The 15,693-nt window shown below is 40.0% G+C and overlaps 1 protein-coding gene across 15 annotated transcripts in view; it reads left to right on the top strand.

The window, feature by feature from the left end:
• The window catches only part of MAST4 (microtubule associated serine/threonine kinase family member 4), a 589,108-nt gene that overhangs the window by 143,041 nt on the left and 430,374 nt on the right, over positions 1-15,693 (top strand). For all 15 annotated transcript variants that reach the window (XM_085002340.1, XM_085002344.1, XM_021076752.2 and 12 more), the window contains exon 2: positions 12,320-12,473. In XM_085002340.1, the coding sequence (XP_084858466.1) occupies positions 12,320-12,473 (154 nt within the window). The remainder of the gene's footprint in view (positions 1-12,319; positions 12,474-15,693) is intronic.

The following is a 15,693-nucleotide window of genomic DNA, read 5'->3' on the forward strand; positions in this document are numbered from 1 at the left end:
TTGCCTCCTTTATGTGGCCGAATGCCGTCCTGGCTGTGGGCTTGCCCCAAACCCCTACCTTGCTCCTCTCCACTGTTCTCTGGTCCCCTCAGAAAATGGGAGGTGATGCCTGCATGGCTCCTGGCATGCCTGCCGTGGTTCCTGAAGAAGAGACATTTAGGGTCAGGCTGCATGGCGCCGATAGCAGGAGAAATTCTGCCCTTTCTTTTATACCTTCTCTCAGAGAAGGCTTGGCTGTCAGTTACTCTCCTTGGTTGATTTTCACTTAGTTGAAAAAACACCTCATCTTTTGGTGCTTATTTCATGTTCCTTCTCTTTCCAGCTCTGGAGCAGCCAGCAAATCCTTCCTCCTGCCCTAATACAAAGTAGTTTTGCTCAGGTTCAGACCCTGTAGACTTAGATATTTTCCCCTATGGTACTCATCAAAGCAACTTCTTTTTTTTTTTTTGTCTTTTTGTCTTTTTAGGGCCACACCTGTGGCATATGGAGGTTCCCAGGCTGGGGGTCGAATCAGAACTGTAGCCTCCCACCTACAGCACAGCCACAGCCATGCCAGATCTGAGCCGCATCTGCAACCTACACCACAGCTCATGGCAATGCCAGATCCTTAACCCGCTGAGCGAGGCCAGGGATCGAACCCATAACCTCATGGTTCCTAATCAGATTTGTTTCCACTGCGCCACGAAGGGAACTCCTCAAAGCAACTCTTCAACCAAGAAGGAGATTCTCCCCCATAAGTTCTTCTTAGACTGGCTTGTTCAGAAAATAATTTTTTTTCTGTAGCATTAGAAAAAAAGTTGGAAAAATCTCCAAGCCAGAAGAAAAATGACCAAGTCTTTACACACCACACTGTGTACCTTTCTGAACCGAGAAGACCATCATATATGCGAGTAAATGCTAGTCAACCCTCTCCTGCATTTCAGTCATTAAGTAATGCCACCATGGCTCAGCCAGCACAGTAAGGACACGAAACTAATGAGGTGCTGGACCACAACCCTGCCCAAAGCTACTATAGTCCCTCATACCTGACTCTACCATTATGTTCCTCATGTTGTTTCCTGGTTGTGCTTTGGTGTCTGTCACCTGCACGCCAATGGAAGTGCCCTGGGGGAGATGACTATGTCCCTTCTGTCTTCTTTCATTGTCAGCCCTTCGCACAATGTCTACTCCATAGTAAACATTCGACTAAACATTCTTTTAAAACAGCTCGTTGTTGATAATCCTATAAGTCAATTACAACAGAGTGTTAGATCCTGGCGGGTTACAGGAAACCAAAGTCGGTTAAGGGAGTAAGGGGTAATAGGTCAATGACGGTAGATCTGAAAGTCTGGGTTCTGATTGGATTCATACACCAGCTCTTTTTGCAAACACAGGCAGTTGACTTCTCTGGGCATCAGTCTTCTGAAGAGCAGGAAATGAGAGCACAGGTGATTCTGAGGTGTTTCCCCTACTAATATTTTGTGATTCTATAATTTTGACTTGAGGATTTCAGCTAAGAAGCCCTAGAAACTGCTTCTGTGGATTGCCAACTAGAATTAAACTCAACCATTCAGACTGGGTGACACCAGAGTCTGAGACCCAGTTCTCTCTGGGGAGACTTGCTGGATGGGAGAGAAAAGGAAACTGATCTTCCTGAGGTTTCCTGTGCTTCTCCACTGGGAGCCCCTTTCTAGGGGGCAGTTTGTTACAGTGGAAGTGTCATGGGCTTTGGAGTTAGGACTCTTGAGCTCAATTTCTTCTGTACCCCCTGTGAAACTGATGACTTTGGAGGGATTAATCTTTCCGAATCTGCCCTTTGGTGAAATGGGAATAATCTACTACCTGCCTTGGTGGAGGGGTGGAGGGATGGGGGGGGTGGGCACAGAATGTCAAGTTTTGTGGCATCTTGGGGATTTGCCTTCTGACTTTTAACGTGGGGACAATGATGGGTAGAAGTATATTCTCTGCCTGCTTTGTTAACCGCCATCAGAGTCGTTAGTTATGCTGCTGATGGGGACATGATGGTACTGGGGGAATTTAATGTCTTCAAATAAGTAAACAACTTCAGGCATAGATCAGATCCCTAAATAAAGGTCAGGGACACAGCTAGAATATTAAAGTGACAGGAAAATAGGTGATACGTATGCAAAGTCAAATCAGTGTATTCCCTGTGCTGCTGTGGTGTCATTGTTTCTAAACTAAGAGAAGTGCTGTGTTTCAGAAAACCGTGATATAAAATTAGCTCTGTTTTTTTTTTTCATCTGTAGACCGTTGAATGTATTGCTTAATGTACACATCACAATTAAATGCCTGCTGTGTGGTGCTTTGTCCTTGGGACGATGATGATATTGCTGGTTGTGTGTGTGTGTGTATAGATGTTCATAAGCAAAGGAATTGACTTTCTTGAAGTTGAGTTGACAGACAAAAGCGAGATTGTGGTATCAAAGTACTAATTTACATATTTCTCTCGGGAGGGAAGAAAGAAAATCAATTCTCTTAAGAGATGAAACTAGTGGTGCAGCTCTGTTTAGGTGAATGCCACTGTAGTTTGATCTAATAATGTGTGTTAGGATGTTTCTGAAACACTTTTTATATTGCTAATTGAAGTTTGTGATTCAAAGAATTAATTACAAAACTGAAGATGGAAAAATGATATTGGTATCTAGTACATCTTTCTGCTTAAATATGTTCCATTGATGTATTTTTCAAAACATGGATGCTCATTGAGAAAGTGAAATGCAATAAACTGCTAAATAGGTTGGGTAAATTAATGTGACTCAGGAAGTGATTTTCTTAACAAATCATGTTGACATGAACAATTCTTGCAAAGATTCTGTGCTGTCCCTTTGCCCCCCCTTTCTTGTTCCCAAAAGCTTTTAAGATTGACCTACAATAACACAGAACTTGGCAAGATGACTAATTTAAAAATAGGTGCAGATAGACCCAAAAAAAGCAAGCACAGAGTTTCTTTTTTTCCTTTTTTTTTTTTTTTTTTTTTTTGCTTCGCCTGTGGCATGCAGAAGTTCCTAGGCCAGGGATGTAACCTGCGCCACAGCAGTGAGGATGCCTAATCCTTAACCACTAGACCACCAGGGAACTCAGAATTTCTTGACGGGGCATTATGGATGTCTGTGCATTGCAGATCACTAGTAGCATCACACACCTCTAGCCAGTAGATACCAGAACATTCCCTGCCCCCTTTATTTTGAACAACCCAAAGATAGTTCCGGATATTGCCAGATGTCTCGTAGGCGGCAGGATGACCATGATGTGAGGCCAGTGGTGTAGAGCGTGTCTTAGTTGGAGCTACTGTAACAAAACACTGTAGACCAAATGCTGTATAAACAGTTTATTTCTCAGGGTTGTGGGAGAAAGGGAATTCTGGCAAGTCCATGATAAAGCCACTGGCAGATTTGGTTTCTGGTGAGACCCACTTCCCGAATCAGAGCCTGCCCCTTTCTAGCTACGCTGTCATGTGGTGAAAGGGGCAAGGATGCTCTATGGGGGTCTCTTCCGTAAGAGCACTAATCCCATTCATCACAGCTCTGCCCTCATGACCTAATCACCTCTCAAAGGCCCTACCTGCAAATACTATCACTTTGGTGGGTTAGGGGGTCAACATATATGTTTTCAGTGGGAACACAAACATTCAGTCTATAGCACAGGGTACGGTGAAATCCAGGGAGGTTATTGCAACAACCAGATCCACAGGGTCTTGTTGGAGACTGGGCCTGCCACACTTGCGGTGATGGACTGCCTGCTGTGCCCTATGATTTCTAGTGGCTGAATTAGAGGAACATGATAGTTCTGTGGTTTATGGGCTTCTTAGGATAATATCCGACCATAACCCAGAAGAAGCAGATCTGTTTCTAATGCAGACAACAGACAGCATTTTCTCCAGGTTTCTGTCTCCCCAACTGGAATGAAGCTCCTAGTGGGCAAGGATTTCCATCTGTTTTGTCCACGGTTGTGCCCAGAGGAACACCTGGTGCACAGCTGCTTAATATTTTTATAAAGAGATGAGTCTTCCCAAGAAAGCCTTTCTACATGTGTATAGAACAGGGTGGCAGAATATACATAAGGCTGTTTCTCACAGTATCACTAAATGGAAGCCTGCATGCTGGGTGGCAGAATCCATGATGCATGTCAGCAAATTCAATTCAATGGGCCCCAATAAAATGTAGTCCAAGAAGGTAGCTCTCTCAGTGTCTGAGGTTGTTAGGCTTTAGGATACGGAGAGAAGGGAGGTTGCACATTCTTCAGGGACTGGTGAAAAAGTTAAATATTTTCTCTCTATTCTTGGAGTCGTTGTAGAGCAGAAGTAGGAATGCCTGAGAAGGCCCCTGGGGAAGGGCCATGTAAATAAAGAGCCATATGCTTTAGGAGTCAACAGGTTCAGGGAAGGGGAGACTGAGCTGTGGTGACACATGGTTACTTACTGAGTGCTTTGGTGCGCCAAGCCCTGTGTCAGGGCCTTTTCACCCATCCTTCATCTGTAACCTCACCACCTCTGACGTCTGTCCTTAGCTGTCAGAGTTAGGAAGCCTGGCATTAGGATTCTGTGCCTGAGAATTCAAACTGAGAGTAGGCTCCCCACCTCATGCATGCTGAGAACCCCATGATTAAGACCCAGAAGTTTGTGCTCTAGAGCACAGCATGAGAATTACTGTCTGGAATAATTTTAAAGCAGTTCATTCAAACCAAGGTCTCATTTGAGCCATAAAGAAAAAAAAAGAAAAAAGAAAAAAAGACAATTCAGTAAAGTTGTAATGAGTTTAATTTCCTTGCAAACCATTTATGATGAAGTACACATGCAGAGATGCTTCCAAATGACTTAACTTCCTATGAGGGAATGTTAATAACCACCACAGCTAATAGCTATTTTATACTTACTGTGTTTTAAGTGAATATGTGAGGTTTTTTTTGTTTTGTTTTGTTTTAACTTTCACAACCACCTCAGGAGATAGGTAGTATTCTTTTTTTTTAAATTTAATTTTTATTAGAGTGTAGTTGATTTACAGTGTTGCATCAATATCTGCTGAACAGCATAGTGACCCAGTCAGACATAGATATGCATTCTTTTTCTCATAGTATTAACATTACCATTTCTTACTAACTTTGTAGATGAGGAAGCAGACGTAGAAATAGTTAAATGTCCTAGTTAGGATAGTACGTGTTGGCGTGCCTTCCCACTGCAGAATTAGTATGAAAACAATAATGACTTTTAACTAGAGAACTCTCATAGATTTTAAAATGTTTCATAGGCTTTAGTTTAAATGTAAATAAAATCCCATTTGATAATAAAATGAGTTCAGGTTGCCAATTTGATTCCTTTTTGGATGGAGGCAATAGAACAGTTAATTAAGATTACAAGCATAGTCGATGCAGTATTACAGTTATTCATTATTTTCATATCTGTGGTTTCTTGGAATATTTCACATCAAGAAACAGAATAAGTGAACAATGTCTTCATAATCCTAGGTTACTATCAGTCTCTCTCTGTCTTTTTTTAGTATAAAAAGGACTTTGCTCTGAGACCCCATTATGTATGCAGCGATTTTGGTGATCTCTTTGAACCTAATGAACTTTGCCCTTAGGGGACATGCATTCTGGATGGGTCTTTAAAATGCATGTGCCCTGTCTTGGAAGTGAAGGAGGAATTACCGAAAGGAGGAACTGATAGACGCAAGTGATTATGCTAGTTAAAATTGCGTTAAAAGTTCGAAAAATTCATTATTTAGGAATCACCATCAGAGGTAGCAGTGTTCAGAAATTAGCATATTAGTTTGTATATAGAAAATAGTCTTTGAAAAGATGCCATTTGCTGTAACCTAAGGGTCTTTTTCATACAAGAAGTGTTCAACTTTGTCAAAATGCTAGCAACTCCCTTTAGCATTTTCACCTTGAGTAACATTTAATATTAGAAGTTTATCTTTTTTTTTTTTCCCAAACAATAAAAACCCTTTATTGCACATGTGGTTTACTTTTTTCTGTTAACTAAACACCAGAGATTTGCAATTTGCTTGTTCTTTGAACAAGTAGTTACTGGGTGCCATTTATATAGAGCAGTGGACAAAGAGTGGACAAAACAGTCATATGTAATTTCACACAACTTCTAGTGGGAGAAGGATAACAAATAGAAAAGATCTTACACATCCTGTGGTATCCTGTAGATACCATGGAGAAAAACTGAAAAAGGAAAAATGTGGTTGGCGTGCCTTTTTGTGATGGAGCAGGACCCTATAGGACCTTCCAGGGACAGACCCCTCCCCATATCCTCTGCTTTGGCTCCTCTCTCGGAGGTACCTAGATCAGAGTATATACGATGTATATTTCTTGAGTTCTTCAGGTGCTAAAACCACCACCAAATGGGAGAAATTAACTACTTGATTATCATGAGCACAGACCCCCAGACCTTCTGGCCCCTAAGGACTGATCGCCATTATCCAATCAGAGAATTGTGCATGAGCTGATCACAAACCTTGGGACACCCTTCCCTCACCTGGCCTTTAAAAAATACTTTGCTGACACCCCTTGAGGAGTTCAGGATTTTTGAGCACAAGCCACCCTTTCTCTTGCTTGGCCTTGCAATCCGACTTTATTTGCTCCAAACTCCAGTGTTTCAGTTTGTTTGGCCTCACTGTATATTGGGCATGTGAACTTGCATCTGGTAACACTTTTCCACAGGGCAATTAGAGAACACTCCCCCTGAAAGTGTAACTTTTGAATAGAGACCTGGAGGATGAAGGGAGCATGGCAGCTAATATCTGCAGTGTGCTCCAGGTGGAGGAAGTGATTGGTGGGAACGTGGATAGGAAGTTGCCTGGAGATTTTTGAAGTCTGGGAACAGACCTCAAAACAATGGAGTGAGTGGAAAAGTGGAAGCTGGGATCAGGGAGATGGGGGTAAAAGTGATAGGACCTTGTGTGGTGTTGTCAAGACTTCAGATTTTGGTCTGAGTGAAGTGGAAGTCATGGGAGGCTGCCAAGGAGAGCATCTGAAGTATCTGGCTTGATGTTAGAGGGGTCACTGGCTGATGTGCTGAGAGTAGGATGGAAACAGATCAACTTGGAGGCTCTTGCCAGAGAGAGCTGGAAAGCAGAGACAGGAGTGATAGCAGTAGAAATGGTGAAGTGCCTGGGTTCTTTTTGGCTTATTTGGTTATATTTGGGAGGTTGAGTTAGAGAATACACTAATGGGCTATGGAGTAAGAAAGAAAAGTTTAGAATAAGTGTGAGATTTGTCACTTGAGACGTTCTAGACAAAAGCAGTTGCCATTTACTGAAGTTGGAAAAAAAATCTCTTACATTTCTAAATAATGGTGATTATGTGACCATATAAATGAGAGAACTTGTGTGCTTGGGCAGAAAAGTGTCTGGAGATGGACTTGGAGAAAACTGTCAGGAAGGCTGCAAGTTCAAGGTTCACTGAAAGGTATAACGCATCTTTTTAGAAAGAGGTGGGTGAAACTATGGGATATAGCCATAGAAAAAGACACCCATTGTTTATGTTTGGAGATGGTGGCAATGGTGATGGCAGAGATACTAAGCAGGATAAGACTGCGTATTGTAAATGATTTGCTTTTAATTTATTTTTACTGATGCTAGAAGCTACCCTTAATTGTGGTGGACTCTTCTGCTTTACTCAGCCTGATAATTGTAAAACAGCAAGCAACGATTGGAGATGATCAATAGAGAAAATAGATGTAAATTTCTGATGATTGCTATGTCTGGTAGTTATGGAAACTTTTGTCCAAGTGTTCCATCAGACTTGCTGTAGTTGTGTACTCCTTTTGTTCTCTAAACGCTTGCATGTTTCCTGTGGTAAACTGCTAGCAAAATTGTTAGAGAAATGCAAATCGAAACTACAATGAGGTAACACCTCACACCAGTCAGAATGGCCATCATCAAAAAGTCCATTCTGGAGAGGGTGTGGAGAAAAGGGAACCCTCCTATACTGTTGGTGAGAATGAAAATAGAGATAGACTTAGACATAGAAAACAAATTGGTGCAGCCACTATGGAAAACAGTATGGAGGGTCCTTAAAAAAACTAAAAATAGAGTTAATGTATGATCCAGCAATCCCACTCCTGGGCATAGATCCAGAAAAGTTGAAAACTCTAAGTAGAAAAGATAGATACATCTCAATGTTCATAGCAAGCACTATTTACGACAGCTAAGACATGGAAGCAACCTAAATGTCCATCCCCAGATGAGTAAAGAACATGCAGTGTTCACACACACACACACACACACACACACACACACACACAGAGGAATATTATTCATCCATAAAAAAGAGTGAAATAATGACATTTGTAGCAACATGGATGGACCTAGAGATTATCGTACTAAGTGAAGTCAGTCACAGAAAGACAAATATCATATGATATCACTTATATGAAGAATCTAAAAAAATGGTACAAGTAAACTTAGAAAATAGAGATAGACTTAGACATAGAAAACAAGCTTATGGTTACCAGTGGAGAATGGGTGTGGGGGGGATAAATTAGGAATTTGGGGTTAACAAATACATCCTATTATATATTAAACAGATAAACAACAAGAACCTAGGGTATGCACAAGGAATTATTTTCTGTATCTTGTAATAACCTATAATAGAAAAGATTCTGATAGAGTATATACAGAGAGAGTAATACACATATATATGCACATATACATACTTAACTGAATTGCTGTATACCTAAAACATTGTAAATCAACCACACTTCAGTTTAAAAAAAAAAATAGCTGCTAGTACAACTTGTAGTAAACTTCTGCTTACTTGTAAGATCCCTGTCTGTCTGACTTCTAAGTTCAGTAATATGCTAATATGCCTTTTCAAACTGTTTTGTGGAACTATAAGAGATTAAGAAAACTAAACATAGGAAGTTTTGAGCAAATTTAGCCCACCACGAATCATTATTTGCTTTTGGCAAATGAGATAAGGACATGTTTCTGGAGAGTGTGTTTCGGTCCAAGATGCTTTGTCGTGAGCAGGTTGCCAGGTAAATATGTCACAAGGGAGTAGGGTCTGGCTTTCCAGCTGTTTACTGACTGCTTGCTAAAGGAAATAATAAGTGTTGGGAGCAAGTATGACAAACGCAGGCTTGCATGCCCTTGAACATGAGTGAAAGTTGTAAAAACAACCTCTGTCTTTGGTTGATTTCCTTGTAGTTGGGAGTTAGGAAAAGTTGGTAAATGTTAAGCTGAAATCATTTAAGGAGTAGTGTCCAAAGTGATAGGTTTACTGTCTGCCACCAGCTCTAGGGTCTGATGAAATGTTTTTAGAGGGATCATGAGTATTTGAATCAGGACAAAAGATGAAAAATTGAAAGGCTGTCGTGGACCATTCTGAGAAGCTTTGACTAATTGTAGAAAGAAAGGTAGAGCCACTGACAACACAGCAGATTTGGAAAAATGATCTGTTTAGAGAGAGCCCTATTGGGAGTGTGAGTTGATGTGAGGCAGAAAATGGGATCCTGGAACATGGCACGAGGCTTACAGGTTTTTCTGCTTATATTGTGTTGGAAACATTCACAGCCCTCATGGTTCACTGACTTGATTTTTGTCCTATTTAAAATAATACTCCTCATGGGGTTGTGATTGTGATTAAAAACTCTGGCTTATGGGCTAATGGTTTATGACTCTATATGTGCTGAATTTTCTTTCTTATTTGCCCACACTTTCTCCTTCATTTCCTTGTCTTTCTTCTACATTTGTTTCATGTCTTTCGTGTCTTTGTTGGAAATTGTAGGCAAATCACATAATTCCTACTTAAGAATTACCTTCTTTGCTCTGCTTATTTTTCCACCCTCTGTTAATTGGTGATATAACTGTCTTCCCCAGAGAAATTAATTAGAATTCCACAAGCTGAAAAAATTAACTTCAGGTGAAAAATAAGTAGTAGAAGTTGAAGAACCTTAAACAATAAATATTTGTGTGTTATGCAGTTGCCACTAGTAATTAAGAGAAAGTGACTAAAAAGAATGGACCGTAACTCGCTTGGTTGTTGTAAAGGATGCTCGGTACCTTTACCTGAATAGTAGCAATTATGGAGCGTTTTGTTCAATGTCTATGACACATTGCCACCTGGTGGCTGCAAGTTTTCCTTTCAGTGTAAGAGCAAATTTTTAGCATTAGGTCTACATGATATTTTATTTTTCCAAGTATTTATACTTCCTCTTGATAACAACAGATTGGAGATACAAGACCACATACAAAACAAGGCAAGAAAATTTAAGACAATACCCTTGTTCTTAGAAGAGGCAGGCTGAAGTATTTAGGGATGAAAATCCACAATGTCTGCACCTAACTCTCGCTGTGAAAGGGAGAGAGAGAAGGAGTGGGAGAATGAGCACAGCGTTGTGGTCAAAGGTTAACAATTTACCACCAGTGAAGGGAATATGGTATTCAGTGTACTAAACTTACAACTTATCTGTTGTTGAAAATTTGCTAAAATTTTTCTCAAAAGTAAGTGGGCAGAAAAAAAGGAAAACAACAACAACAACAACAACAAAAACTAACACCATAACCAAAGCCACTGGGGTAAGGACCTAAAATAGAGCCAAGAAGGAAGCAAAATTAACTACTGCACTGTGTAACGGACTGATTGCATTTGGACCTTTGACTCGGTTCTGCATTTTCTAGTAGCTAATGTGCACTCTGCAGGGCACCCTTGCTACATGTCATTGTCTGTAAGCTTTAAGGGCAGAGTGCCTAAGACTAGACAGATGTTCGTTCTTAGAGGCCCTCCTAAGTAGGACCCTGATGTAACAAACAGCAGCCTCAACAATACTTCCAAAAGTACAATCTGGAATTCTTTTCCCCTGCTAATCAGGGCAGGTCCTGGAGTGGATGCACGGCTCTTTTCTCAAGGACCTCTCACTAAACTACTAAGTGGCAGTGAAATACAGTGGAATACTAAGTGGCAGTGAAATACAGTGGAATACTGACTGGCAGTGAATTTCAGATGGCACTTATTCCAAGTGCTTGGAATCCAGCTGTTCTGTGTTACTAATGAATACAGCTGCACTTGGGGGAGACTTGACATCATGTAACCGCTGAGCCAGTGTAGTCCATTTCATCTCAGCCGGCATGAGAGGAGTTACTCATAGACAAGGTCAAATTTCTTTTTGTGCCATGGTTTTGTATACGCTGCAATGGCATAGGCAGACAAAAGGATGACTCCATCCCTGAATTTCTTTTTCCTATATAAACATCCATGAGAGCCTTAATGTGAAAAAATTATGACAGATAGAACCAGATGACCATCTTTCTACTCAGGAAAACAAAATACATCTCAGTTCTGAATTCCTAAAATGCCTGGCTCTGAGCATTGTTAGCCAACTCTTTTTTTGTTTGTTTGTTTTTAAATTTCTATGAAGTTGGCTCTTTTCTGTGGCAGGTGGAATATACATGAATATCTTTTGTACTTCTTTTTTGTTCTTAATAACTACCTGGATATATGCATGTGCATATGGATATTTTTGTCTTTAATAACTATCTAGACACTTAGACATGAATATATACTTACTTGGAGGAGAACATTTTAGAACTTAGGGTCCTATTCAAGTCTGAAAGATTTTCCTATAAAAGCAGTACGGATCTTGAAATAAGTGTTGTGACACAAGGGATTCTTTTGTAGAAAACTGTCTTTTGAAGTGACTTTGGTTTCTCTGACTCTTGTGACAGGTTTTCTTTTAAAAAGCTATAAAGTGATGTCGGGTGTATTGATTTCCATTAAGGGTTGTGGTGTTTAGACATTTCCCTTCCCTGCATATATTCGTGTGCACCTAAAGCTTGTGAATTTTCTTTAGTGAAAAGCTAAAGAAGTGATCTATTGATTCTCCATAGAATCTGTAGAGCAATATTCTTCATTTTTAGGGGTATCTCATGGCTCACAGAAAGATATATTTTACATTGTGGCTCTGGATACACACGCACACACACACACACACACACATACACACACAACTTAAACATTTCATGAAATGATACATTTGCTTCCTTCATTGGACTTTGATAATTTCTGTTCTGTTCACTAAAAGTATACTGGTCACAACCTACCAAGCTTGATTTCATGACTCTTGAATGTGCCACGATCCACAGCTTGAAAAATGCTGCAATGGGGATTTTGCAGCAAGGCCAGATACTCTTTCAGATGGAAGACTCAACAGTGTCACCTTGAAGTCTCTAAACTCTAAACCAGCCACATTAAAAGCAGGGTTAGGACAGAGGGATGGAGAGAAGGAAAAGGAGAATGAAAGTATGCTGGGTGGGTCTTTCATTCTGGTTGAGAGTGTCCCCACCAAGTCATGCCACTGTCCTTCTCTCTGCAGCTTGACCACATATTATCCCCGCCACCCATGCCATTTCGGAAATGCAGCAACCCAGACGTGGCTTCTGGCCCTGGAAAGTCACTGAAGTTTAAAAGACAAGTGAGTGAGGATGGAAGACAGCTGCGGCGGGGAAGCCTGGGAGGTGCTCTGACGGGTGAGTTGTGTGAGTGACTTGTCTAAGAGGGGATGGCGTTTATACAGTGCAGTCAGCCCTCTGTATCTGCGGGTTCTGCATCCATGGATTCAACCAACTGCAGCTGGGAAATATAAACAAAAAATTCTAGAAAGTTCCCTCAAGCAAAACATAAATTTGCCATCTGCCAACAACTACTTACAGCATTTTCATTGTATGAGGTATTACGAGTAGTCTAAAAAGATCCAGAAGGATGTGCCTAACAGATACACAAGTACTGTGCCATGTGGTCTAGAGGACGTGAGCATCTGTGGATTTTGGTTTCGTGGGAGTCCTGGAACCAATGCTCATGGATAGGTAGGGACAACTGTAGAGGGTCCCCCATGACAGTGGAGTTCCATATGTGAAAACCAGCCTCTTAACCATGTGCCTGCCTCTACAGACCATTTGGTAAAATCTAATCCAGTCCAGAGAGGAGTTAAATGCAGGATGATATTAGGAAATGTCACTGAAATAGAAATAGAATAGGGTAAAATTTATCCATTCTTTGTGTGCATGTGGATGGGTTTTGTCAGATTTACACACCAGGGTTAACGGCCACCAAAATCAGGATATAAAATGTTCCCTGTGCCCTGTCTTTGGGCCCAGGCAACCCGAGATCGGCTTTTTGTCACCATAGGTTGGATTTATCTTAAGAATTTTATATTGATAGAATTATACAGTACAGGCTTTTTTTTATGTCTGGCTTCTTTCACTCAGTATGTTTTTAAGATTCATTCATATTGTTCCATGTATCAGTATCATATGTTGAACTTTATTGGAAACTGCCAAATTGATTCCCACCAGCAAAAGGTCATGAAACTAATTGCTCTGCATCCATGTCCACCTGTGGTCATGCCAGTCCCTTTAATTCTAGCCATTTTAATAGGTAAATAATCCTATTATATCTAGTTTTAATTTGTATTTTCTTGATGAATAGGTGATATAAAACATCCTTTCATGTTCTTATTGGACACTGGTATTTTTCCTTTTGTGAAGTTCATGTTCAGATCTTTCACCAGTTTTTTCACCCATTTTTAAATTGTGTTAACATTAATTTTAAAAATTTCAGGTTGAAGAAATCAACAATTAACTTTTATTGACTTGAAAGATAACCACATTAAAATAACTTAAAGCATGTTTTCTAGAAAATAACTCCCCATAAAAATTTTCATATTATTAAACTTAATTTAAATCACTAAATGTTGGAGTTCTATTTATTGTTTTTTCCTCTTAATAGTAATGTTTTCAAAGAAACTTTGTTTTTTAAACCCCCACACCGAGCTTCCTCTACAAATGATAGTCTCATCTGTCAGTTCGTAAATGATCTCGGAAGTAAGTTGAGTTCTTCATTTCTGGGAGAATTACAAATTTTGACTTTTTGGAATTGACATTTCTGAGAGGAGAAATGTTTTTCTGTACCATGATCAGTGGAGTCTAGAATGTGTTACCCAGGGGGGTGCACTTCCGGGATAGACGGTAAAGCTGACTTCAAGCCAAGGGGAGAAAATTCATCAAAAACGTGGGGTTAATAGATGCAGGCGATTGCCTTTGGAAGGAATAAGCAATGAGATCCTGCTGTGTAGCACTGGGAACTATATCTAGTTACTTATGATGGAGCATGATAATGTGAGAAAAAGGAATCTATACATGTATTGTAACTGTGTCACCATGCTGTACAGTAGAAAATTGACAGAACACTGTAAACCAGCTATAATAAAAAAAATCATTATATATACATATAAAATGACTGCACTTCTGGAGTTCCCATTGTGGCTCAGTGATTTACAAACCCGACTGTCCATGAGGATGTGGGTTGTATCCCTGGCTTCACTCAGTGGGTTAAGGATCCGGCGTTGCCGTGATCTCTGGTGTAGGTCGAAGATGTGGCTTGGAGCTGGTGTTGCTGTGGCTGTGGTGCAGGCAGGCAGCTCTAGCTCCAGTTCAGCCTGTACCCTGGGAATTTCCATATGCTGCAGGTGCTGCCCACCACCCCAAATGACTACACTTCACTAAAATTAAAGCAAGTGTTCACGCTCGAGTTTTACTGATGTTTTTCTAATGCTTTTTAGGACATTTTCCTTTGCTTTCATTTCTATAGATGCAGAATATTTGCCTTTTTAAGCAGGAGATCCTAAAGATTTAGTCTAACCCTTACTTTTTTAGAGGGAAAGATTAAGTCCTAAAGATTAAAAGGCTCACCCTTGCTAATTAATTTTACTTTAGGAAATTTACTTACTTTGGTTAAACTATTTTTGACCAGTAGTAGGGGGAAGTAATGGTTTTCTGCAGTTTTTGCTAAAGCGGTTTACTTAAAGCTTTAAAATTGCTAAAGCGTAGCATGTAGCTCTAGATGTAGATATATGACTTGAAATTTGGCCTTTAGCTTAAAAAAAGAAAAAAAAAAAAGCTGAACTTGATTCCCATTTCAAAATCTCCGTCTCTAGCAATTCTAGCTTTATGCAGTTTAGCTTGATGTAAAATTATTTTAGGTAATTAAATCTTTGGTCAGCCAATTTTAAAAAATGTTTAATAGTCCTTACAAGAGCTTTTAAAAAAATTTCTTGAACATCACCCTGTTTTAAAGAAGTCACTTGAAAGTTATATTGGAATATGAAGAAAAACATTCTTAATTGGTCTTCTAGATGGCTTAGCTGGGGATTTAATGAAATAACATATGCAAAGCACTTAGCCCAGTGATGGTCGCTATTAGTATTATGTGCCTATGGACTTGAATTTTAAATTTTTGCAGTTGATGGATAACCTGGGCTTGTGAACACTAGTTTGAAGCTCTCTTCAACTGAGTTTCTACTTTGTGTCAGGCACTGTCCTAGTGTCAGATATTAGAGCAGAGAGAGGAAAGCATCACTGACGATCTTTAAGATACATCATTTCCATAGTTTTAGGCAAGTTTAAATAAACGCATGTGATCATTGAAATGAACCTTGTTGCTAAACTTAAGTCTAACTGGTTTTGCCTCAGAAGTTTGTGCCTGATAGTTTCTGTAACGTAAAGACCAGCCATGTTCCTATTGTGTAACCTTGTTTTAAGCCAGGGTATTTCCCCTCCCCCCTGGTAGTTTTCTACTGCTTTCTTTGAAAAAGAAGACTTTGTGAAGGCCTAATTTGCAGTCTGAGAATTTTGCCACCCAATCAACCCTTTAATAAGTTTCACTAAACTCTTAGCTCTTTGAGTGAAGGAA

The sequence above is a fragment of the Sus scrofa genome, chromosome 16 (assembly GCF_054392235.1).
Source record: "Sus scrofa isolate SSC_HxYL_T2T_F1_AM1 chromosome 16, Sscrofa_HxYL_maternal_Yorkshire_Landrace_v2.0, whole genome shotgun sequence".
Lineage (NCBI taxonomy): Eukaryota > Metazoa > Chordata > Mammalia > Artiodactyla > Suidae > Sus > Sus scrofa.